Raw genomic sequence first — 25,502 nt, forward strand, 5'->3', positions numbered from 1 at the left:
GTTCTCTCTGTTGTCCTCTTCTTGTGAGTTACATAGGTCAAGGGAGTGTTGTGCCAATAGTCTTGGCAACGTCAATCTTGACTCACTCCCAAGAAATTCCACACTGCACTCACATGAACTTTCTCATGTACTGCTTCCCTTTGGATGTGAGTTTTGATCAATGCTTTATGTTTGCAAAGTCCACTGTCAATGCTTTTTTTCCTTCAAACAATTCTTCAAACATTTCTTCATTTTCCTGACTGCTACACGTACCCTTGTTGTTCACTGGTTGGCCCCTCATAGTATATAGAACATATTAGTATAGAGAACTTACATATGCATTTCTATTAATCTCATCAATGCTTTACAATGTATTAGGATGACACCAACAATTCTTCTATTTCATAACGATGACAACAACACATTTCTCAAAGATAAATACATGAACATATATATTGGTGTCGGTGGGTGCAAATGCCAACCATCGCCCGACTACCTAGTCCTCGGCAATACCAACAAACATTAATTACACTAATTGCCCAGCAACATTTTTCTCATGTCTTGGGTACTTGGATGATTTATGATAGCTACAAAATTTCATGGCATACAATGCTTGCTGAATGCCATTTTTTTCTTGTGGAAGTAGAAGTTACACGGCAATCTTTCACTAAGGACAGTTTGCACACAGCTTAGGGGGCTGAGGCTTTTCAACAGATTGAACTATGCTTTTTGAAGTGAAAATTGCTTGCTTTTGTAATGACGTTGATTCATCCTACTTGTGCCGCATGTTTAGGTCTCGATCTTTCCTGCTTTTATATTTGATTTTTCCCATGCAACTCTATTGTTCAGCTGTTATAATTATCACATTTGATGTAATATAAAATACGTTTTTCCAAAATAAAAAAACACTAATGTTTTACAAATTATGCTTATAAATAATTGTCCACCAACATGTTGGTTTATTCAAGTACCTTGTCCTGGTTTTCTGAAAACGGATTGTCTTCTAAGCTCATTTTCCTTTGCAATTATTTACTAGATCATTAGAATTCTGAAACTAAGTTTATATATGTATTTATGAAGTGTGCAACCGTTATATATGTATTTATGAAATAGACAACCTGCATTGACCTGAATTAATATTTATAAATTATAATGATGCAGGACATGGAAAGTTTGAGACTGTAGGCGCACTTGGAATTTCATTAATGCTTTTAGCAACTGGTGGTGGTATTGCATGGCATGCTGTTGATGTCCTCCAGGCAAGTAGTTTAGGCATATTGAAAAATCCATCAATTCTTTATACACAAATGATCTTTGCAATATGCATTTATCTTGTAGCTAACATATTTCTGATATATTCAGTTTTATAAATAGATACAACATATTTACTATGAAATGGAAATGTTATGTTTTGAATTTTTAGATCTTTATGGACAGTTTGAAAAAGGCAAATATGTTAATATCATAAATAAAAAAGGCCAGGTGTACGAGTCTAAATGCAATTTAGGTAGAAGCTAACATCTCTGAAGGTTTTTCACTTCCTCAAACTTTGTATTAAATTTCACTTATCAATGTAGATGTGATTTTCTACCTTAATGTGAGCAATTTTTAAGAGCATTTAAATAACACTGTATGGATACAAGTGCACTTTCTAGGATATGGAATGAATTGATTATGATACAGGGCCAACCATCTGGCTGTGGAAGCTAGCTAGAGCATTGCTAGGCAATTTAAAATATCTGGAGGAAATATAGATGGCTGTCTTAGGACTTCATTTGGGGATATTTATCATCTTATTATATAAAACATTCTATGTCTGGTTGGTAGTTTTTGTGGGCTTCAATCATGTGATTTCTTAATGTCTGCCTTGTTATACCTGCCTAAAACTAGCTGCAGCCTTTAGTTTTGTAGCACTTCATAGGGTGTTCTCTCTTAAAATGTCAAATAACTATCAAGTAGCCATTTTAAGGAAAACAGTTCTTATGACTAGCTTGACAATGTGATTGTAATATCCATAGTTGAAAATTTTGGACTCAGCAATAATTCAGTGGGCCCAAAAAATTTGGAAAACTCGGAATTGCAAAAATTTAGGCAAAAAATCAGCACTTTTATCAACCATTTAAAAATATATAATCTCGTAAAAGATTCTTAAAGCGCACACATGTATACACCAAATTTATATTTAAAATGTCAAATATATTAGATTTCAAATGTAAATATAAATATATATACATATGTTAAAAACTTAGAAAGTTAAATATATTTGCATATGTACTTAAAAATTTATAAATAATAATATTTATTATTACATTATATTTATTTCTAAAATGTAAAACACATTGTATTTAGTAATTTACTATTACTAATTTATATATTTAAACTGTATTTAAATTATAAAAATAAAATATTTTACTAAATATAATAATAAAATACATGTAAAGTATATTATATAGAAACCAAAGTATTTAAAACATAAAACTAAAATACATTTACCAAATATAAAAATTAAAATACTCAAAAGGCTGAAACCCAGCTGAAAGTTGAAGTTGGAAAGTTGAAACTTCAAAGAGAAGTATAAAAAATGGAGGCTGAGCTATGAGCCAGTCTTAATCTGTTGTCGTTTTGCTAACACAGTGCTGTTGTGGCAGCAGTTGTTTTCGTCCTACAAAACATTCCCACAATTGCGGGCGCATAGTACTTTATTTCCCCATCAAAAAACACATAGTCCGCACTTTATTTTAATGTTAAGATTTATAATTATTCACTTTAAATTGTTGTGATTTAAACCCGAAAAGTATTACGATAATAGATAGTTTCTATTATCTCTATTTAGTAGCTAATGGTTATCTATTGTAATCTTCTGTAAATATTATAATGTTTCTAATATTTAGTTTTCTGTTTCTAGATTAGAATGTTTCTATTCTTTACGATTGTTTCTTAAGGAAACATCGTTCAGTCTCTTGTATAAATTGATCTCTTGATCACTGTTAATAACAAGCAAATTTTTTTTAATTACTTCGTAATAAAAAGCACGAATGATTTGACAATTTTGAAGGTTAAATTCGTGGCGAGAAACACAAAAAACACGGCAATGATATTTTGTGTGATAATATTGCCCAGCCTGCAGCCTTGTAATATATCGTGAGATCTGTGATATGTACTGCAGAGTTTGTCAACCATGGTTGTATCCATCGAAGCACATTTCTTATGATTGTAATAATGTGTATTGAATACTCCCCCATTTCTATAAGCAAAAATATCAGTTCATAACTGTTCAAGGACATGTATTTAAATTTAAATTAATCTCCTCCCTAAAAGAAAATTGGTGTGGTCTCTGAAAATGTTCAAAAGACTATCGTGTAGCCATATTAAGGGCAACAGTTTATGACGAGTTTGGCAATATGATAATCCTATCTCAAAATGCCCACAATTACCCAAACTATCATGGAATGGAAAATGTGACCAAAAGACTTGATATCCATATCAAAATGGTAGGAAATTACATTTCCAACATGAGGCATTTCATCCAGAGAAATAAGAAGCTTTTACATGCCTTAAAATCGAAAATTCACATTTTTGCAATTAAGAAACACGCTAAAAGTCCATTCATCATCAATGGGAGCTTCAAGTAACTCAGTATTTATGGTAATACCATAAATAAAAAATGCATAGCATCAAAATGAAATTGTACCTGTTTAAATAGGCTACAGATCATATTTTCCCAATCACATAATTATTTGTAAGGGTTTGTGGGCCGTTTCACCATACCACAAATATGCAGTCATGTAAGTTTTTGGAGAAAATCTGCTAACCTAAATGATTTCATTTTGAAAATCCCAAAAATAATATGAAGCTACAACCAAAAGAATTGGAGTCTACAATCTTAAAAAATTCTTAACAAGTCTTATGACTGCCCTGATTGATATGTGAGCATGACAAACATGGAATTTACATGAAGAAACAGCAGTCTATTATTAAAAGTAAAGTACCATTTTTTTTTGCAAGCCTTAACATATAGATTCTTTAAGTACAGATACATCCCACGTAAACAAACATATATAGCAATCCTATCTTCATGAAATTTATTCTAGATAAGCTCTCAGGAAACAAGCAAATGACTTCCTATATTCTGTTTCTAATCCAAGCATCCACAAAGAAGAGGGAGGTAGAGAGAAGAATAGATGATGAAAAATAAATAAATAAAGAGATTTATCACAACATCATAAACAAAGAACAATTACAACAGCAGATTGGAGAAGAAAGGATTTTCATTGATTGAGTGATTTGTGCAAATACATTGCCTCTATTAACAGAGGGCTTTTACAACTTCTAGAATCTGAAATGGTAAAACCAAACTAAATTCTATCCTCACTAATTCTACACATGGACAGTTTCATGAGGAGAGAAGACTCAGTCCACATAACTACTCCAGATATTATAGAGAGCATGTGACACTTGTTATCAAGTTCTGCAGTTCAATTAAAAACTTATTGTATACATGGAGATTTGAATAACCAAAGGCAGTTTGTTTATAATCGATTGGTGACATGGAGGCAGGAGCATTAATTTCCAACACCCCTCCTTAATTTCTACCATTAAAGACTCTTTATGTGGGAGAAATTATTACAACAAGAAATTTAAATAACTATCCTCTCATAATTCAGTTAGGATGGGTCCCTACATTAAGTATTCTTAGGTACCCATTTACAACATAAAATTGGTTTTCCTTATCACTATCACTAGGAAAATTTGTTCCTCTTGTCATTATGCTTTGGGTTTTTAATCAGTTCACCCATAACCATTTGGAATTTCCTCCAACTAATACAATTGCTTTTGATTTAGGTTCTTCACCCAAACATGTGATTTTGGCTTACCATAGACCCTTCAACAAACTTTTAAGTTTTTCACCTAAACAAGTGGTTTTGGCTTACTACAAACCCTTCAAAGACTTGGCAAAGAAATATCATTTCAATGATGGGGAAACCATCTATGGGCTTTATGAAATCTCACTTTTAATGGGTACCTCGCTAGACAATGATTCTGATTTTCTCAAATCATTTGTGATCCTTTTTGAGAATTCACACCTCAATAGATTTTTATGATTGCTCATACTTGAACATTTGCATTTAAAGTTTTAAACAAGATTTTGATCATACCCGTGATCTTCTGCCAACTTGATCCATAGCTCCATCCAAAGTCCATTTTTAAGCACTTCTCCGTAGAATTCATTTTAAACTCTCTATTCCAACATGTCTTTTCATTGTGACTCTTTAAACCACAAAGATTACATGGATATAGATCCCAACATTTGTCTTTTGTGTGTCCTTTCCTGTTACAATTTTAACATTGCATATATTGTTTACATTGAACAAATTTGCTTGAACCCATATCATGGTTTGTAGTATATCTTAGTCCTTCATACTTTGGTCTCATGGTTAGTTCAATAGGCTCTTTAATTCCTTGTTCATGTTTTCCCAATCCTTTACCTTTGTAACCCATTTTCTTCATGATATTCCAACCAACACTCTTATTATCACAACTGAGTATTTACAAACACATTGTCCTTTTCTTTCTTACATTCTTAATCATCTTTAGAAAAATCACACTCATCAAATGATGATTCCAGATCTTCTGTACTACATGAAATATCACATACTGATGTTGTCTTCATATGTATTTCTTTCAATAAGTGATTGATCGAGTTCATGCTTTAACAAATCATTCTCCTCTTCTAATTTCTTCAATCTTCTCTCTAATTCTTCATTGCTTTTCTTAACACCATCAAACAACTTTAATTTTTGTTTTAGCTCTTCATTTGCATCTATATAGACACTAATCTAATCTAAAAAATTGCACTTTTCTACTCTCATTTCATTTCTTAACTTTGTCACTTCTTCTTGAAAAAAAATATTTTCACAAATTAAATCTTTATTCTCTTTATTCACCATTTTCAACTCTTCTAAATTATTTATGGCAAAAATCAAACTTGCATTCTGCTTTAACACTCTTTTAGCTTACTTCCCCATTGTAATTAATCCACAAACAACACTTTCTTTGAGTTTCCAGCAGTTAATCCAGTATATTTAGCACACTTCACATTCACAACTCTATCCTCTTCTTTGAATATCCAATTATTTAAAAAATTCAGATACAAACTTATCTGACATGATCCCTATCTAGTAGTACACTTCAACGATCTTTTCTTTACATTAACAAAACAGATAATTTTACCTCCAATAATTTTATTCTCCTCTTAATGTAATGATAGACAGACATACGAACAACCAATCTTCCCTTCTCTTCAGTAATCTTTTACCAAGCATTATTTAATCTCCTTTAGGCAGCAGCTTCAAAAACATGACAATCTCTTCCAGCATTCATTTTGGCTGTCACCCAGAGATTTCATTGATGCTTCTCAATCAGATTATGACCTGCAACAAAAAATCAGAATTTCACACAAAAAAAATTCACCACGGCCCAAGAGTCATAGATGCTTTGACACCATGATAAAAAATAAATAAATAAAGAGATTTATTACAACATCTTAAACAAAGAACAATTATAACATCAGATTGGAGAAGAAATGATTTTCATTGATTGAATGATTTGTATCTGAAATGGTAAAACCAAACTAAATTCTATCCTAAGTAATTCTACACATGGACAGTTGCATGAGGAGAGAAGACCTAGTCCACACAACCACTCTAGATATTACAGGAAGCATGTGACACTTGTCATCAAGTTCTGCAGTTCAATCAAAAACTGATTGCACACATGGAGATTTGAATAACCAAATTGCTGTTTGGTTATAACCGATTGGTGACATGGAGGCAAGAGCATCAATTTCCAACAATAGAGCAAAAATAATGAAATGATGAAGCTTTAATCTATAATCTCCTTTTCACTTTATATTATATTGGATTGTAAGATGTCAATTCAGAAGATAATATTTCAAAGTTAGATAGTTTGCAATATATATTTGTCCATTTGATATTTTACCATTTTTTTATATCAAATGTATTTGCCGATAAAAATGGACTAATATAGCAGTTTTACTAAAATTGACTAATGCTTATGAGAATCACCTATAAATGACGAGTGTAGTTGCAAATTACATAATGCATTAATTTAAAACAATTTCTTTTCATTTATAACATTTTCCAAATCTTTCCACGATAATAAAATTCAGAAGACTTTATCTTAAAGGCTATTAAACAACTAACTTTCTGACTGAGCATTTAATATTATTTTGCAAACTCCACAACAAGCATTTTGAAACCTCTATAAAAGTCATGTGAAGCGAAGTTAAACAGACACAAGGGAAACAAGCACTTTGCAAGTTCACTCACAGCACAAGGATCTAGATGCACCAACAATTTAAATCAGTGTTGAACTAGGTAAACATAGTGAACATCCTTTTATTCACAAGAACCAGAAGACAACCAAATACAATAGCTTAAATAACCAAACACACACACTATATAAACACAGGTACTACTTAATCGTTCACTTGCTGTCACAAGAACTGCGTTTACAGTGGTTTTTGGTGCATATTTATTAATTAATAATAGTTTGGTAGAGTATTTAGAGCTTAGTTTTGTAATTTACATAATCCATGTGTTCTGTGATGCTCCTCCAGGAAGTTTTTTTCAGTATGGTTGTGCTAATAAAAAGATATTGGTTGTGCCAAATTAAAATATCGCAATTGCGCTAATTAATAATTTTCAAGAACTCTATAATATAACAAAATATATTTATATGCTAACTTTCTTTTGTATTTTTGATAATTTAATTTTAAATTGTTTAATTGGTTCCAAGCAACTTGTCAAATGTTCTGTTTATTTTCTGTAAGTGATATTTTTACTGTGATTTTGGGGTCTATCTTTTGTAGGGTTTGCTTAATTCATCTTCCCATTTGGACATGCATTCCTTGATGCATTCTCATGGAAGTAATCATGCACATGGTGGGCATCATCATGGAATGGATATGGAACACCCTATCTTAGCACTAAATACAGCAATAATCTCAATAGGTGTCAAAGAAGGGTGTGTATCTATATGACCTTTTTTCTCTCTATTTCTATTGCTACAAAATTGCATTTAGGACATGATTTTAACGATATTAAAAAAAATTTGACTTTTTGATATGTGGACATCTTTTTTTTTTTTTTTAAAATTAAAATATGTTGAAACTAGCTTCTGGTGATTGATACAAAACATTTTTGGCACACAAACCAATTTGATGCAGCAGTAGTCGTCCAGTAACTTTTTACTTTGCCTGCATTATGATTTTTTACAATGACTAATTAAGTGATAGAGATTAATGAGAAGCAGTATATTTCACTGGTGTATCTCCCCAAAAGTAACCTGCTGTTGTCCTTGATTGTCATGGATTGCCCACGTGGGGTCATCAATATCTGCACCATCCCTCAGCCATCATTATGTATTTTGGGATCACTAGTTACCATATGCTCTTGAGAAGGCTACATTGTTCTACTGTAGTAGATTTTTCCCTTCTCATTTTTTAAAAAGCTTTGATATTTATTTTAGTTTAGCATTCTAGCTTCTACCAGCAAAAACAACTTTGTTACACAAAGAGGTTCTTGAGTTGATCAATATCCAGATCCCAGAGATCTGCAAAAGAATAGATCTATACACAAGATTAAATTTGAAGAAAGTGAACACAGAAAATATTGTGGATTGTGGGGTGGAAGGGTGAATCAATATTTTTAACTTTTAATCATGAAACCACATAAAACATAGAGAGCAAACATCAAACGCAAACACCAAATTTCACATGGAAAACCCTTTTTGGTAGAAAACCATGGCACATCAATACTTGAGGATAATTGTTCTTATGATGATAATACCTTCAACCAACATAATGTTGATTGGATAAAACATAGCAACTCACTTTTTGAGATGGGTGCTGATTGGATGCTGGTGAATCCCTTATTTGAGTTTGATGATGGAACACCTTTTGATATTGATCAAGAGTCACAGATTGATACTGATTGCAGCTGGGAGGTGGCTGATTTATTACATTTCACAAAAGGGCATAATGCTGATTACAAATCAGCCTTGTATAGTAACTTGGCTAACAGTATGGCCAAGGAACATTTAGGGAGAGAGTACAATGCTGATAGGTATGTATTGATTAATTCTCCTCCTCATTTATCTAGTGCCTATGGTTACTCTACCATCACAGGTGTTGTGCATGATGATAGCACTTGGGTTGTTACACTTCCCTTCATGAAGGAGGAAGCCATATCATGCTTGCTTTGTCAGTACAGTTACAGTTCCAGCATACATGTTAGAGGAGCAATGTTGTGGGAGTTGGATATTTTTGGTATTCTACTTTTTTTAGTATGGAGTGACAGGATATTCGTGACAGCTGGGAAGGTAGATGGCCTTTTTATTTGTGGGACCCAAGAGAATCAATCACATGGTCAATATTATTTCAGGGAGCTTTGTTGGTATGACATTGAGTTCCCATCTCTATTTGATTCTAGTAGTGCTTGTGATCTCAGTTGGAGTGAGGTTCTCGGTTGGATTGAGGATGTTCTCACATTGATAGCAGCACATGATTAGTTGATTCGATAGATTATATGGAGTGATGCAGGATCTTGGTATTAGTACGATTGGTGCATTGTGGATGTGGAGAATCGGTGAGCAATTCTAACCATATTGTTTGTATAAGAGTAGTGTAGGACTTGGAGGAGCAACTTCGTTGAGATTGACATGGGACCCAGGCATTTTGGGTTGTAGCATGGAGATGCCAATTGCTTGAGGGAAAGCAATCTTTGGGAAGGGAGCCTAGAGGACTATAATGTCCCCTTTTCTATCTAGTTACATTAGACACATTGTTAGCCTTTTCCATCATGGTCTTGTGGGCTAACTAGGTCTTTTCAAGGGGTAAGTATGAGTTTGGCACATGCTTTTTCACTTTCAGACATATCAGAGTCGAGATAGCAAGGGTTTCTAATACTTACTATTTATAGCAAGTCAGTTGGGGTTCTTATTTTCAGGTTTGCAGTATGGGACTTCAAGTGTTTTGTTGGTAGCTTTTTGAAAAGCTATTATGCATAGCTTTTTGAGTTCGACAAGAAATTCATTTTAATGTGTGAAGCTTAGCTTGTTTTAATAAAGTGACTTAAAAATTAAGAGTCATTAATAAGTCACTTTAGCTTGTAAATTTATATTGTTCTCTTAAGTGGGAAAAAGACAATTGGAAGGGAAAAGAGAATAAAAATTGAAGAGACAGGTAGGGGAATATGAAGAGTCATCCTATGGTGCTTAAAGGGAGAAGAGAGAGCTTATTTTCAGCATGCTTGTATATTGATTTGGTTTGGGATTTTTCTTGGAGAAATTAAGGAAGCTTCAACTTCGATTTCTTGGTGGATTGGATGTAGCGTTGATTCATCATTTGTGGTGTATTCGCGACAGAGTTCACTATTGCATTTTAGGTTCATTTTTGATTATCCAATCTAACTGTTATCACTGTTTATAAGACTGGATTGTTATTGTATTGCTGGTTTATAATGCAATAACGAATTTTGGAGTATTTTCTGGTTATTTATTGGTTAATGTTGCTGGTTATTTACTGGTTATTTGCTGGTTATTATTGTATAAATTCTTGTTTATGATTCTGAAATTTATTGGAGGAAAATTTAGAGAGAATATTTGGGTAGGATATTTCAGTGGACCACAACAAATACTTAAGAATGTAGGAACTTAATGAGTCTTGGTTTGTCTAGAAGACATAATCAAGCATGGAGTCAAGCTATTCCTAGGTCAACTAATAGAAGATTAGTCCTAACTTAGTAATGACAAATTAAATGTAAAAGATATGTCATTAGGGAAACACATTATGCCATAATACTGATGACATGACACTAGGAAAAGAAAAGAAAACACTTCTTCACAGCATAAGTGGGGTAAACAAAACCAATTACATAAAAACTTTTAAATGTTGAGGAACAGAGCAGTACCTCTTACAAGGTGATCTAATCATTGTTGCATTTAGCCTTAAGAATTGCATGAAAGATAAGTTGTGTAGAAAGGCTTTGGATGACATTGAAGCTCTTGTAGAGAAATCATGGGTGAGAATGTATCATTGCTTTGTAGACCAAGGCTAATAGGAAAGTCCTTGATATCATTAGAAACCATCGATGGCTGTTGAATATACTTTGTGGAAGCCTCATGTTGTTGCATGTCTTCAAGAATGGCGAAAAATCTCATGTTTTGTCTCATTATAAACTTGACATACTTCATCTTGTCAAGTAAAATCTTCAAGTGTAGGCTCACTGATAACTTTTGAATTTTCAATATATACTTCTTTGATGCACATGGACATTGTTTGGTTAAAAGCTGAATCAACCTTCAAGAGAAATTCCTTTTTGTCATCTGACTATGATCATCAAAATTTTGAAGGGGAAATTCAACTTCTCGCATAAGGCATTTCGTCTCCATAAAAGATATTAACTAAGAAGCTTGAATGTATTGAAGTTCTTTGACCTTGTCATTTAAAGGTTCCTTCAAATAGTCCTATAAGTGAATTGAGAAAGCAACCTGAATCATTGTCTCTTATACACTGAGAATCTCCTTTCATATGAGCAGGAATTGGAACATAAATATGTTCTAATGACGCTTGCATGGTTTATAAAGAAGGAAAAGACTTAATAAGGTTGTTTGCTGCAGAGCCTCCTCCACAAGAGCCTGAAGTGTGAAAATGTAAATGATATTCCTGAAATCCTTCCCAAATAAATTGATCAGAGAGAGACTTCTGCACTGTGGCATAAGGGTTGGGAATATATGGCCAATCATGATTTTCTGATAGCTATTTGGATCTGATAATCATATTTTATTATTATACATGATTTGTAAGAGAATTGTGCAGCATTGGACAGGCTGCAAGGATGACTGTGGAACCTTTGATTTCCCCATTACGTTTTTCAGCTATGATATTTCTCTGTTAGATTCTGACTTAGCTGTAGATGTTTTCCTTTTTTTGTCTTCATGCTAGTCAAATTTAATGTGTTGCATAGGTTTATTGTTTATTGCACTTTCCTATAAATATAATATTTCTGTTAGTTTATGCAAAAATTTTGTGGGTACAGACTATATTGGGTTACAAAAAGAGCCGGAGAAAAAATAGGGAGTGGGCTTTTGAAAGCTAATGCATGGCATCATCGCGCTGATGCTGTTTCTTCTGTAATTGCTCTTGTGGGTGTCGGTAAGCTGTTGGTTGTCCTGAATATATGCATATCTCTAATCAAACTTTGAAATCATTAAACAAAGTGACTTCCTAGGGACACTCATTTTTCTCATTAGTGTTATATGACTTTTTGAGGGACAAGATCCTGCTCTACACATTCTGCTTTAGTACTTGATTTATCAAATGAAATATGTACTTGAAATTGTAAGATGTTTTTCTGTTGGCTCTGCATTTGTGTTTCCTATAAACTTCTTTTCAATTAGACTTAAAACTAATTGAGTCTTCCTACTCTGATATTTGTTGAATAATTAACAATCACTGCTTTATGTGGTCAACCTAATTATATGGTACATATACTTATCATTGTTTTAGTGGCCAGTACACCATGTGACATGCTGATTACATGGTAATTATACTTATCATCTAAGTTACATGATACATCGAATATCATCCATTAAGTTCAAATTATAGCAAATTTTTACCCTTTCCGAAATTCATCCGGATTTTATGATATTTAATTTAATATTGGTATTTAATATAATATAATTTTATTTTAAAATAATATTGAGTTATTTAGTTTACTTATAATATTATTTTGTTTTAAAATAATATTGAGTTCTTTAGTTTAATTATTTAGCAATGTCAAACTATTTTGACGATTTTGTGGATATATTATATTTAAAAATAAATAAATTTATGCAAGGTAAATTTAATGTTGATTTTTTTTCGAACTCTTACCCTTGCTGAATTTCATTCAAATTTTATGATCAACGAACTCGAATTCAAATTCGAACCTTGTGACTTAGAATATCATTGTTTTACTGGTCAGTATCCCATGTGACATGCTGCGGAACTAGTGGGGAGAACAGTAACCAATATGGAACACTTTCTACATTGTTTTATTAGAACTAATTAATATGAAAATTAAAACCATACATGGATGATCAAAAGGAAGTAGAAGATTTTGTTTTCCATTTATTTCTTACCTTTTCCCATGCATTTGATTTTAAACTACTTCCATGAATATTCTCCATTTCTTTATCTGCTAACTAAAGAAAATGATTTTGGCACTGCTTACTTTGTCCTTGGAAAACACACACAATTTTTTTTTGGCATGTAATGCTCAATGAGATCCAATAGAAGACATTATACTACATGAATGGAATCCTTCTTAAGGTCTGTAGGAATGCACTGGTTGAGTCCTCTGAGAAATGGTTTTTAATCATCAATGAAGAATTGTTGGATAAAATGTTTTCAAGCTTTGTACTGAATGAGGCTACAAGGACAACCAATAGCTGCTTGTGTTGCCCAAAAGTCCAGAGATTTGATGACTTAATGCTCTGAATATAGCATTCTCCTCCGTTAGAAGTGCACAAGTTTTCATTGCATGCTAAAAATATTTGGTTAAAGATATTTTATATGTAATGATTTGGGTCTCTTTATCTGTTCCTTGCTTAAAGTTCTTGTTCTAATCAAGTATTTTTTCTTTCCTATAGGTAGGAGTACCTTACATGTTAGAAAAAGGAATATCTTTCTTGCCAAACAATTTAACACAGGCTATCCAGGATTGGTCCATATTAAAAAAAAGAATCTGCTAGGGTAACATTAGTAAGAGACAATACCGGATCCTCCCAAGATGTTCCCTAATCCGTTTTCTGTAATGATAACACAAGACAATCTTGTTATTGATCAGGGGTTTCTAGATAACAAATCAGTATACTTGTTCCAAAGACAAAAAAAAGCTTAAGCAGCATGGAGACAATTACAAATCTGGATAAAGAAGAGTGTTTGAAACATCCATAAACAGTACAGCTAGGGAACAAGTTTGTTTGTTGTTAGGAAATAAGTAAAAAGTGTATATATAACAATATTCTTTAATAGAGGGTATTTCATCTGACGTTAGGAGATGACGCATAAAGAGTGCATACGAAAGTGGTTGAAGTGGTTACTCTAGACAAAAAGCATTTTTCCAAACTCATGGAATATCTAATAAGCCATTGTTATGTATGAGCTTGAGGATGCCCCCCTCATCTCTACCAAGTAGTCAAAACTGCTAAGATGAGCTAAAAAATGAGTAATATGTGCAAAGAGATGTGTTCTTCATTTCTTCATATTGGGTATGTTTTTACTTTTCATTTCAGATTGTTTTTCCTCATTTTAGTTTTTTGTAATTTGGGTCAGCCATATCTGACAGATCCCTTAAACTCATGGAGGACTTATTTTTTATATGGATATAAACTCAAGTCATATCCTTGAAGTGCTAATCTTAATTAGATATATGGGAAAAAAATTATCTAGGAGAGGGAGAAGCATTTGATAACATGAGAAACAAGGAATAAAAGCAATTATATGTGCACACAAACATATATACATATACAAATGCATATGTTCGTATGTATATGTAAATATATAAACATATATACGTATACATATGCATATGTTTTTATGAATATGTATATGTATGTATATTTATACACATACACATATGCATAGGCATATGCATATGCATTTGTATGCACATGCGCATGCGCATGCTTGTGCACATATACATACACATACATTTGCATATACATATACACAATTTTTTTTGGTGGAAACCATAGTTGAAAAATTCGGACTTGGTGATGACAAGCCTTTTGGATGTCCAACATGGCATTTTGTAGGGACCAAAATCTGATGCAGCATCTTTTGATGGTTAAGAAATTTCAATATAAAGATACCAAATCTCATTTAAAGAGCTACCATAAATGAGAAGAGGAGTTAAACAAAACTTTGGAAGCACTAAGGGTGACCTGCTACTTAAAGAGTTCATATATTGATCAAAAAATGGCAGCAACGCTTAAAGGAAGTTGTAACGTCGACTTATGCTACTATACCACTACTTGAGGAGGTGATAATTTTTGGGTGAATATTTTGCAGCCGATACTTTTGGGATCAATTGCAAAACAAGGATTCCAACCATAGCACGTGAGACACAATCTCTCCTACTTATAAGGGAAGGTTCCCTCTATTTATTTCTACTAAAACAAATACTAAACTAAAACATAAGATTTATGTATAGTAGGGTAATTAATAGGCTGTTACATTTTCCATACTCTCTTCTTTCAGAGTAAGTGTTCTTTTGTTGTATTCTCTTTCTTCAGAATGCAAAATCTTTCTTACAATAAAATTACAAGAACAATTAGGCAAAGTTAATAATAAGAAGCTCATAAAAACTCATCATCTTCCTATGACTCTTGTGAATTTAGAAACAAGAGTAAAACATATGTGTGATGGCTAATTTTTTTGTAAGTCACTAGGACTACAACTTTAGAAGTTGTAACTTTAGGCAATGTAAAATGAGATAAATCTCTCCTCTCAGCAATAGGGGAGGCCCTCTTCTTATCAAATTTACCGAAATCACAAATAGACGGTTCTCTTAATTAATCTCTCTTTTTTAGGAATGATTTTCAAACAACTACAACCTTTAAATTTAACAAAAAGTGCATACTACTACGATAGTACTAGTGGCTTGGTGGTTGACTTAAGAACAACTCCTCTATATGGTAAATCAAGAACAAGAACTTAAAGCCTCTTGTTATTGACTTGATTTAAGAAAGGTTCAAAACAACTATTAAGGCACAAAGTCTCTTACTAATTATTCTTAAATATAAGAAAACACTAAAAGATGAAGCTTAAAGTCTTCCACTCTTAGAAATGACAGTCACTAGTTATTTATAACAATTTCTTTTCTTAAAGCATAAAGTCTTTAAAAATGGTAAATTGAATGCTCAACTACTTTACACAAGTGAAGCTAAAATCAATTCAAGAATGATTAATCAATGCAACATAAGAAAACATCAGCCAATCCCAAGACTTGCAACACAAAGTTTTGAAAATCTTGTTTCTTTTATTCAATTCTGAAATTTGTAGTTGTCAGTAAATTCTATATTGTAGCTGACGGGTAGAGTTGTATCCGAAAGGGCGCGTGACGGTTGAGTCAACCCTTCAGGAAAGTAGATGTACATCGTCCGTGGGGACTATTGAAGGATCATAATCATTATCATTGTAAGCATTGTACTTAGAGTGGATTTTGCGTATATGAATATTGTATATGTTTGGTGTTACATCTTAATCTACTGAATGCGATAAGTATCCTTTTACCCTATATGGTAAACATTTGGTGCCGTTGCTAGTGGAACCTGGAACAAGGAAGTGTTATGAAGATTAATGCCGAATCTACTTAATAAAGGTAGAAAAAAGATAAAAGATAAGGATGAGATACACACAACACAGGAAGTATTAATTTTAGCACAACAGGAAAAGTGCAGACAAAAGTTTCAGCAGCTTACTGACAGACATCAAGGGGGTGAAGGAGCACAAATGGAGGAGTGTATTCACCTAGTAGACTAAGGAGTGCCGAGGAATTGCTCGAAGAAACTCAATAGCGATTGAATTTGTTAGAAGAGACAAGGGAGGAGTTCCTTAACTTGTATACGTCGAGGGTTGAGAATCCGAATGGAAGGGAAGTAACTCGCACGGCTCGAAGTGCCGAAGGAGCACAAGCGTGGAGTGAACTTCGTTCCTGATACACTCGACAAACGGATATAGGTGGAGAATTGAACAACTTCGCTTGAGGAAGATCTTTTTACAATAGGTAACACTGTTGTCCAAAGTAGGGCAGTTGTTCGAAGCAATGCAGTTGTGCAGAATAACACAGGTGCTTAGAGCAATGCGGGTACTTAGAACATTGTGGGTGCTCAGAACAATGCGGGTACACAACAAGTACCACGGACTCAGAAAAAAGTAATAGTGACAGGATTGAAGGGAAAATTGCCGAAGTTTAATGGTGATGGGATGACTGATCCAATCAGACATTGTAAAACATTGTGATGTGAATATCAGGATTTAACTGTGTGATTTTTGAGTCAAACTCGATGACCCATGTTTCATGAGTAGTGATTCAACATGAATCCATCTCTCATGAGAATAAATGGAACACTTAGCACTCATTGGATCTAGGTGATGCTCACAGGGGTGAAGCAGCAGGACTTCCCGGGAGGTCACCCATCCCAGTACTACTCCAGCCTGAGCGTGCTTAACTACGGAGTTTCCTCCACAGTTAAACCCAAAGCTTGCAACCCCATTTGCAAAACCTTCACCAAGTGTTGTGCCTTATGAACCATTCATTAGAAAGCCCCTTAAGCTCATCAATTGATAAGTAGGAGATGATTTCCACAGCTAGTCAAATTGTGATGTGAATATCAGGATTTAACTGTGTGATTTTTGAGTCAAACTCGATGACCCATGTTTCATGAGTAGTGATTCAACATGAATCCATCTCTCATGAGAATAAATGGAACACTTAGCAGTCATTGGATCTAGGTGATGCTCACAGGGGTGAAGCACCGGGACTTCCTGGGAGGTCACCCATCCCAGTACTACTCCAGCCTGAGCGTGCTTAACTACGGAGTATCCTCCACAGTTAAACCCAAAGCTTGCAACCCCATTTGCAAAACCTTCACCAAGTGTTGTGCCTTATGAACCATTCATTAGAAAGCCCCTTTAGCTCATCCCGGTGCTTCACCCCTGTGAGCATCACCTAGATCCAATGAGTGCTAAGTGTTCCATTTATTCTCATGAGAGATGGATTCATGTTGAATCACTACTCATGAAACATGGGTCATCGAGTTTGACTCAAAAATCACACAGTTAAATCGTGATATTCACATCACAATTTGACTAGCTGTGGAAATCATCTCCTACTTATCAATTGTAAAACATGCGAAACAATTTGGATGGTGAACGGTGTAATGGACCAGGATGACTGGTTTCGACAGTTTCTGGGGACCCTACGAGGTGTAGCGATTGATGGGTTTTTGGATGCCGATTTGTAGAAATTAACTACATGGGCAGAAGTCAAGAAAGAATTCATAGCAGAGTTTTGACTACTAAGGGATGATAACAAAATAGTAGCGGAAATATACAGTACGAAACAAGGAAAGAACGAAACAATTCGTGCATATGCTAGAACAAGGATAGAAGGAAATAATCCATGTATATGCTAGAAGGTTGAAAGAATTGGTGGGGAAGATGGAAAGCCAACCAATTGATGGATTGAAGAAATGATGGTTTGTTGAAGGACTACGACCAACACTGAAGAAGAAAATGAAAATCGTTCTCCCAACATCCTACATAGATGCATATAATCGGGTGATGGATCTAGAGAGTGAGCAGAATATGAGCAAGAAGAAGAAAAACAAATTGTCAAACTTAGACGATTCATCTTCCGAAATCAGCAACAGAGACGAAGAATCAAGTAAGAAGGTTCGAGCATTGTAGAAGGATATGTTACAGATGATGAAGGAGTTCAAAAATGTAAACAAGAATCCTGACTCAATGAAAGGGGAATTGTGGTGTACGAAGTGTAAGGAGGGCCACATGAAGGGCTCCTGCCCGAAGAAGCAATTTTGTGATATCTGCCAAATTGCGGGACATTCCAGCAAGGAATGCTCGTTCAATATGAAAATGAAGGGACATCAAGTGTTGTTGACGCAGGAAGTGTCCACCTTAGGAGCAGGAACGAACACGAACAATGACACAACCTTAGGAGGATATCGTAACAATAATCGGCACAGATGAGGTGGTAACAATAATAACAATAATGGGGGCCAAAGTCGGATACAGTACAACTCAAGTGGACGGTTGATGATACAACACTGTGCATGCAACCTCTGGGGGCACTTCACCAGAGATTGTACCATGAAGGAAACACCATAGCTGTTATGTAGATGGTGTGGTCCGGGAAACCATGAGGATTCAAAATGCCCCTAGCAAGGGGTGAACTTTTTAAGCATCGAAACATGTGATGAGGAGACACTAGCCATCACTCGTGAGCAAGCAAAGAAGACAATGTACCCAGATGCAAAAGAAGAAAAGAAAGTTGCAGAAAGCACAAATGAAATTGGAAAAACAAATGGAAGCTGAAAAATTACAAACAAAAGACACTATCAGCACCTCAAAGAGGAACCTGGCAGAACAAAATATTATACGACAAGTAATGCAAATGGAAGTTCTTATGAAACTGAATGACCTCCTTACAATGCCTCAGTTACGAATGGTGATACTGAACATGACACCACTCTTGAAAGCAATGGAAGAGATAGAAAAAGATGGTAGTGAAACAACTGCAACAGACCCAATGTTACTGACACTCACTATGGCAAGACAGCCTGCAGTAGTAGAGATGGGTATTCTGGGAAATGCACTCACAAACACAATCGTCGATGGAGGGTCAGGAGTGAATGTATTATCAGAAGATGTATGGAAGAAGTTTGGACAACCTACGTTGTGGCCACCTACATTTCAACTACTCACTGTCAATCAGCATAGGGTCAAGCCCTTAGGGACCCTAATGGCGCAATTTATAATCATCGGGACACAACCATTCTTATTAGATTTTGTGGTCATATTGTAAAAAAGAAAAGGGTATGATGCCATCCTCAGATGGGGCTGGCTGGTAAAGGCAAAGGTGAAACATGATTGGAAGCGGAATACTTTGTCCATGGAAGGCGGAGGCCGGAGATTTATAATCAATTTACACAAACAAATGGTAGAAGAGGAGGCAACATCGTTAGATTCCGAAGGCAAAGGTGAAGACGAGAGGGAGAAAAGAATGGAACCTGACGTAGAGGGAATATTGAGATTGGAAGGAGAGTCTAACGATGATGACCTGGACTTGGTAAATGGCCTACTCCATTGGTAGATGGATGACTACGAGATCTTTCCGAGTTGTAACATGTTAGAGATCAAAGATAGAAAATAAGAGAATGAATTTTCGAAAGAGTATCGAGAAGTGAAGGAGGGAGAAGCATAGATCGATGAAATGCCTGGGCATAAGTTTAGTGAAGACAAACCAATTAAGTATGAAGAGCCTACAGTAAAAACGATGAACTTAGGAGATGAAGTCAATCCGAAAAATATATTTACGGGAGATGACTGGAATCGAGTCCTAAAAGTAGCAGCGTTCAAAATATTCATGGAATATAAGGACGTATTCGCGTGGACGTATAAGGACCTTAAAGGGGTATTGCCAGAGTTATGTGTCCACCGGATACCATTGATAGAAGGTGCAATACCCATATGGAAGCAGCTGTACTGCATGAACAAAATAATGCCACACGGGTCATTGATGAGATTGACCGAATGCTGGAAGCAGGAATTCTTTTAGGGTGCGGACGAGTGAGTGGGTATCACCGATTGTGATATCTCCGAAGGACACCACTTAGATAAGAATGTGTGGACTTTCGATGTCGAAATGTAGTAATGATCAAAGATCCGTTCTTGAGACCATTCGCTAATAGTATTCTGGAAGAAGTTGCAGGGCACAAAATTTACTCATTTATGGATGGATTCTTTGGATACAACCAAATATCCATCATTGAAGAAGATAGGCTTAAAACAACATTCATCATTGAAGATGGAGTATATGCTTACAATAGGATGCCGTTCAAACTATGTAATGCTCCAACAACATTCCAGAGAATTATCTTGCACATATTTGATTAAATGTCAGTCGGGAATTTTAAGGCATTTTTGGATGATTGGTCAATTTTTAGCATGGAGGACAACCATATAACCGCACTCAGAGAATGCATGGAAAGATGTAGGCGGGTGAGACTGGCACTGAATCTGAAGAAGTGCAGATTCATGGTTCTGTAGGGGAAGCTATTAGGGCATATAGTATGCAAAGTAGGATTAAAGACAAATCTTGACAAAGTCCGAGTAATCTTGGAAATGTCATCGTTGACAAATGTAACAAAGGTAAAATCATTCCTTGGACATATTGGATATTACGGAAGGTTCATTAAAAGCTTTGTGAAAATATCCTACCTGCTGGACAAACTAACCTACAAAGGAGAATTGTGCAAATAGGATACAGAGCAGAATGAAGCTTTTGAAGGACTGAAAGCAAGACTAGCTACATTGCCTATCTTGGCTTATCCGAACTGGGATAAGGAGTTCAATGTTCATGTTAATGTATTGAACTACACAATTGGAGCAACATTGGCTCAGATAGGTGACCATAGAATGAATCATCTAGTATACTTTGCGAGTAGACTGTTATCTAAGGCAGAGAAAAATTATACTACAAATACAAAAGTTTAGACATTATCTATTGGTGACTCCATTTGTATTTTATGTAGACCTTCAAGCACTGTTATATTTGGTAAATAAGCCGATCATCCAAGGAAGGATAAGCAGGTGGCTATTACTGTTGCAGGAGTTTACATTCAAGATTGTGGTATGGCCAGGAAAGAGTCATGTAAGTGTAGATCACTTATCAAGTATAAAATTAGGAGAGCTATTGGTGGGGGTCAACGAAGATTTTCCCGACGCACAACTATTTCAGATTGCCATACTACCTCCTTGGTAGATGCGTATCGGAGAATATCTTTTGATGGGACAATTTCCTAGGGAAATGCCGCCGAAGGAGAAAAGGAAACTGGTGCTAACGAGTCGGACGTTTTAGTTGATCAATGAGTTAATGTATAAGATGGGACTCGACCTGATTTTAAGATGGTGCGTTCTAGAAGAGGAAATCCCAAAGGTATTTAAGGAAGCACATAAAGGGCCAGCAAAAGGACACATAGGACCGGATATAATGGTGCAGAAGATACTTCTGGCAGGGTTATGGTGGCCAACCATGCGCAATGATGCTAGCGAGTGGGTCCTTGCGTGTGATACATGTCAGAGAGCTAGGAAACCATTGAAGAGGGACTTCATGCCTTTGAATCCTTCACACACACAAGAGTTATTTGAAAGATGGGGGTTGGACTTTGTTGGACCCCTCAAGGTAAGTAAAACTAGAAGATGCAGGTAAATTTTGGTAGTGACGGAGTACCTTACCAAGTGGGTAGAAGCGTGGGCCTTACGTGACAATTTTGCAGTAAGCACGACGAAATTTATTTATGAGAAAATCATCACAAGGTACATAATACTGTTGTAGTTGACAAGCGATTGGGGGGACACCTCGTGAATCATGTCATCCGGCTGGTGACCACAAAATTCAAGATTTACCATTCTCTGTTGAGCCCATACTATCCGTGAGCCAACGGACAAGTAGAAGCTACAAATAAGGTCTTAGTTGAAGTGATTTATAAATCCTGCGCAGTCGAATGAGAGGATTGGGAAGAAAAGCTACCATCAACGTTATGAGCGTACCATACTTCATACAAGGTAACCACGAGACACACTTTGTTTCAGTTGATGTATGGACAGGAAGCCGTGGTACCGACGGAATTCATGTTACCAAGTTTGAGGATAAAGATTGAAAATAAACTAGGAGATATGGAAAGCCTAAGGGAAAGATTGTATAATTTAAAAAAAGTTGATGAACAACGACTGCAGGCACAATGGGCCATGGAAGTTACTCAGAACAGGTGTAAGGCATGGCATGACAAACATTTAAAATTGAACAAGTTTCAACTAGGCCAACTAGTGTTGAAATATAATGGGTGCAATGAGATCACACTAGGCAAATTTAAAGTGAAATGGGTTGAGCCATACAAGATCTGTGAAGTTGGCGATAATGGAGCAATAAAACTATGGACGCTAGACGGGATGGAAGTACCCAACATAGTAAATGGATTGAAGCTAAAAATATATCATAAAAGGAACGAAGGCTGGGGAGAAAATAAGACCTTGACGAAGTACTCAAATTGAATGTGAGATAGTAAATAAATAAATAGTAATTGTATTAATAATAGAATAAATAGAATAGTAAAAGAGACAAAGTTATATAAAGGTGTATTATAATAATGGGATTGAGGAAATGATAAGAAGTAGCATTCACATAAGAAAGAAAATAAACATGACTCTATTATAAATACAAGGATTGGGTACCATACGAATAGAGAGAGTAAATATAAGTACACTGTATGGTACAACTAGAGGACAAAAAAGAAAAAGGCTGTACACTGTACGACACCCTTGAGGTTAAAAGCGCATTGTTGGCGTGTCTACCAGAGCAAGCAACTAGAAGAAAATCAAACACTATATAGATTGGAGGGCAACTAGAGCAAGCAAGAGCACATCGTATGGTCAACAAGTGAAAGAAAGAGCACTGTACAGTCAACAAGTGAAAGAAAGAGCATTGTACGACTGATACAAATATTAATTGTGCATCGTACAATAGTCGGAAGGAGAACATGTGCGGTGAAGTGGGGAAATAGAAGAATCATGGTCAAAAAGATTGATTGGAGAGCTAGCCGTACTATCGTATGGTAATAGAGAAGATTGATGGATAAATTCATAAACATCGTACAACAAGAAGCAAGCACATAGAAGAAGTCGTTGCATGGACACTGTACGGCTACAAGGCAAAAGGAATACCACACGGTCACTAGTCAAAGCTAGCACTGTATGGTTGAAAGGAGAGAAGGAAGACCACACATCATACTACTGTACGGACTCGCAGAAGCGAGTTCGAAGGCAGCACCGTATGACCATTTTGAAGGAAACATTGTACAACCAACACAAGTTACTAAGCACTTAATTGTACGGATTGTACAAGAAGGGCATAGACCAAGGTCATCACCATACGGCTTGAAACACAGGACTGTATGGTCATCACAAAGGAAGGAGCTATGACAACTATATTAGCTGTACACTGTACGGACAAAGGGAAAAGTAGGAAAGAAGTTATAACTTGATTTTGGTAGAAGGGAAGAGCAGCCATACAACTTCTAGAAGAGAGAAGCATTGCATCCGTACAGCCACAACAAAGGAAGGAGTCAACGTGATAGCTACTGTACCATCATTCAGAGAAAATTGCAACTAAATTGTCTTCACTCTCCTTGTAAAAGAAAAAAAAGGTGACAATTATGCATTCAGCCGGTAAGAGGGCTTGGAAAAAGAACATGGAGGATGATACAACGACGACTGCAACCATGAATAGAAATGTGAAAATTTTGTCGTCCAGAGTACACATTGTAGGAGGCACAAGCATAGGAGTAAGCAAGAAAGGAAAGCAAACAACACAACCGACAACAACTGATAATCTCACAGCATAGAATGTCTTGTTTGAAGGGTTGAATGGAGTAGAATACAGGAAGTGGTGGTAGGAGACACCTGATAACCATCCGGTGAAGGCCAGCATTCAGAAGGCACAGGTTGAATGTGCAATACAAATGCTTGTATTTTGCATTTGAGACTACAAATGGTTCCTATGCACAATGATAGAGATGTACGATAGGTTCTCGTGAACCAGTTCATTCGCCTATCTTGGATACAACTTGGTAATATCATTCAGATCGACAGACTTCACATGAGTATTTGGAATACCTGGTCACGCACAAGGGGGAAGGAAAATCGACAACAAATCGAAAAAGTTGAGTCGAGAGGTAAAGGCACAACTGATACAATTGGTATGTGGGGATTTGACATAGACGGAGAAAGAAGCCCTCATAAACACGTCGAAAGGTAGAGGACTGAAGAAGTCCAACATTCAGGAAGGGCACTGGCATTGTCTGATGGACATAGTGAAGAGTCGCCTCATAGGATCCAATCGTGCTTCAAACATTTTATTCCCACAGGTGGTGATGATGAATGAGACCCTACATGGAAGAGTGTACAATTGGGCTGCAGTGTTGGCAGAAATTTATGACACTGCAACATAGATATATGAAGTTGGGGAACTCTAACAGGCTACCATAATATTCACTTTATTCCATGCCTCATTTAAAACCCGCTTCTTAGGAAGCTCCTTATCAAATAAGCACATGTAATGCCCAAGAAGGCATCTTGGACCGTTTTGTAATGCACCTAGCTGGCTCTCAAAGGAAATTGATCATAATACTCCCATACAGGGACAACTGTCTTGTCTCCCTTTGTAGAAAGGCTTGAAAACTAACCAAAGGTAGACACAATGTATACCAAATAGGAATTAGTGTAAAATGTACCAATGAAAGAGACCTGAGATAACTGCTTACATAAAATATCACTAATCTCTCTCCTCAAAATGTCTTTTTCTATTTAGACCTGATAATGAGAGAGATGTACTCATATATCCAAGGTTCAAAAGTGTTTTCTCCTTTGAGTCCTGCAATGTGATTGAGCAAATTAATGAGATCATTGATCGAGCAAATTAATGAGATATGTTATCTCGAAGTGTTTATCTTCATATTTGTTGTAGCAATTTGGATAGTGGTTCTATTTATTTTCCCATTAACCTTTAATAGGATTAGTACCTTCTAACAAGGGTTCAAGGTCTCTAACATGGACTATTAACACACACCTTTTGGGTATCTTGTGAGATTAGGGCTCT

At 35.5% G+C, this 25,502-nt stretch overlaps 1 protein-coding gene across 1 annotated transcript in view; it reads left to right on the forward strand.

The window, feature by feature from the left end:
• Nucleotides 1-25,502, forward strand: part of LOC149539142 (Cation efflux family protein) — a 265,872-nt gene that overhangs the window by 87,310 nt on the left and 153,060 nt on the right. Inside the window, exons 3-5 of the mRNA XM_089800470.1 lie at nt 1,141-1,238; nt 7,871-8,025; nt 12,099-12,214. Of these exons, the coding sequence (XP_089656596.1) occupies nt 1,141-1,238; nt 7,871-8,025; nt 12,099-12,214 (369 nt within the window). The remainder of the gene's footprint in view (nt 1-1,140; nt 1,239-7,870; nt 8,026-12,098; nt 12,215-25,502) is intronic.

The sequence above is a fragment of the Cupressus sempervirens genome, chromosome 9, assembly GCF_028749045.1.
Source record: "Cupressus sempervirens isolate cs-2001-9-10 chromosome 9, ASM2874904v1, whole genome shotgun sequence".
Taxonomy (NCBI): domain Eukaryota; kingdom Viridiplantae; phylum Streptophyta; class Pinopsida; order Cupressales; family Cupressaceae; genus Cupressus; species Cupressus sempervirens.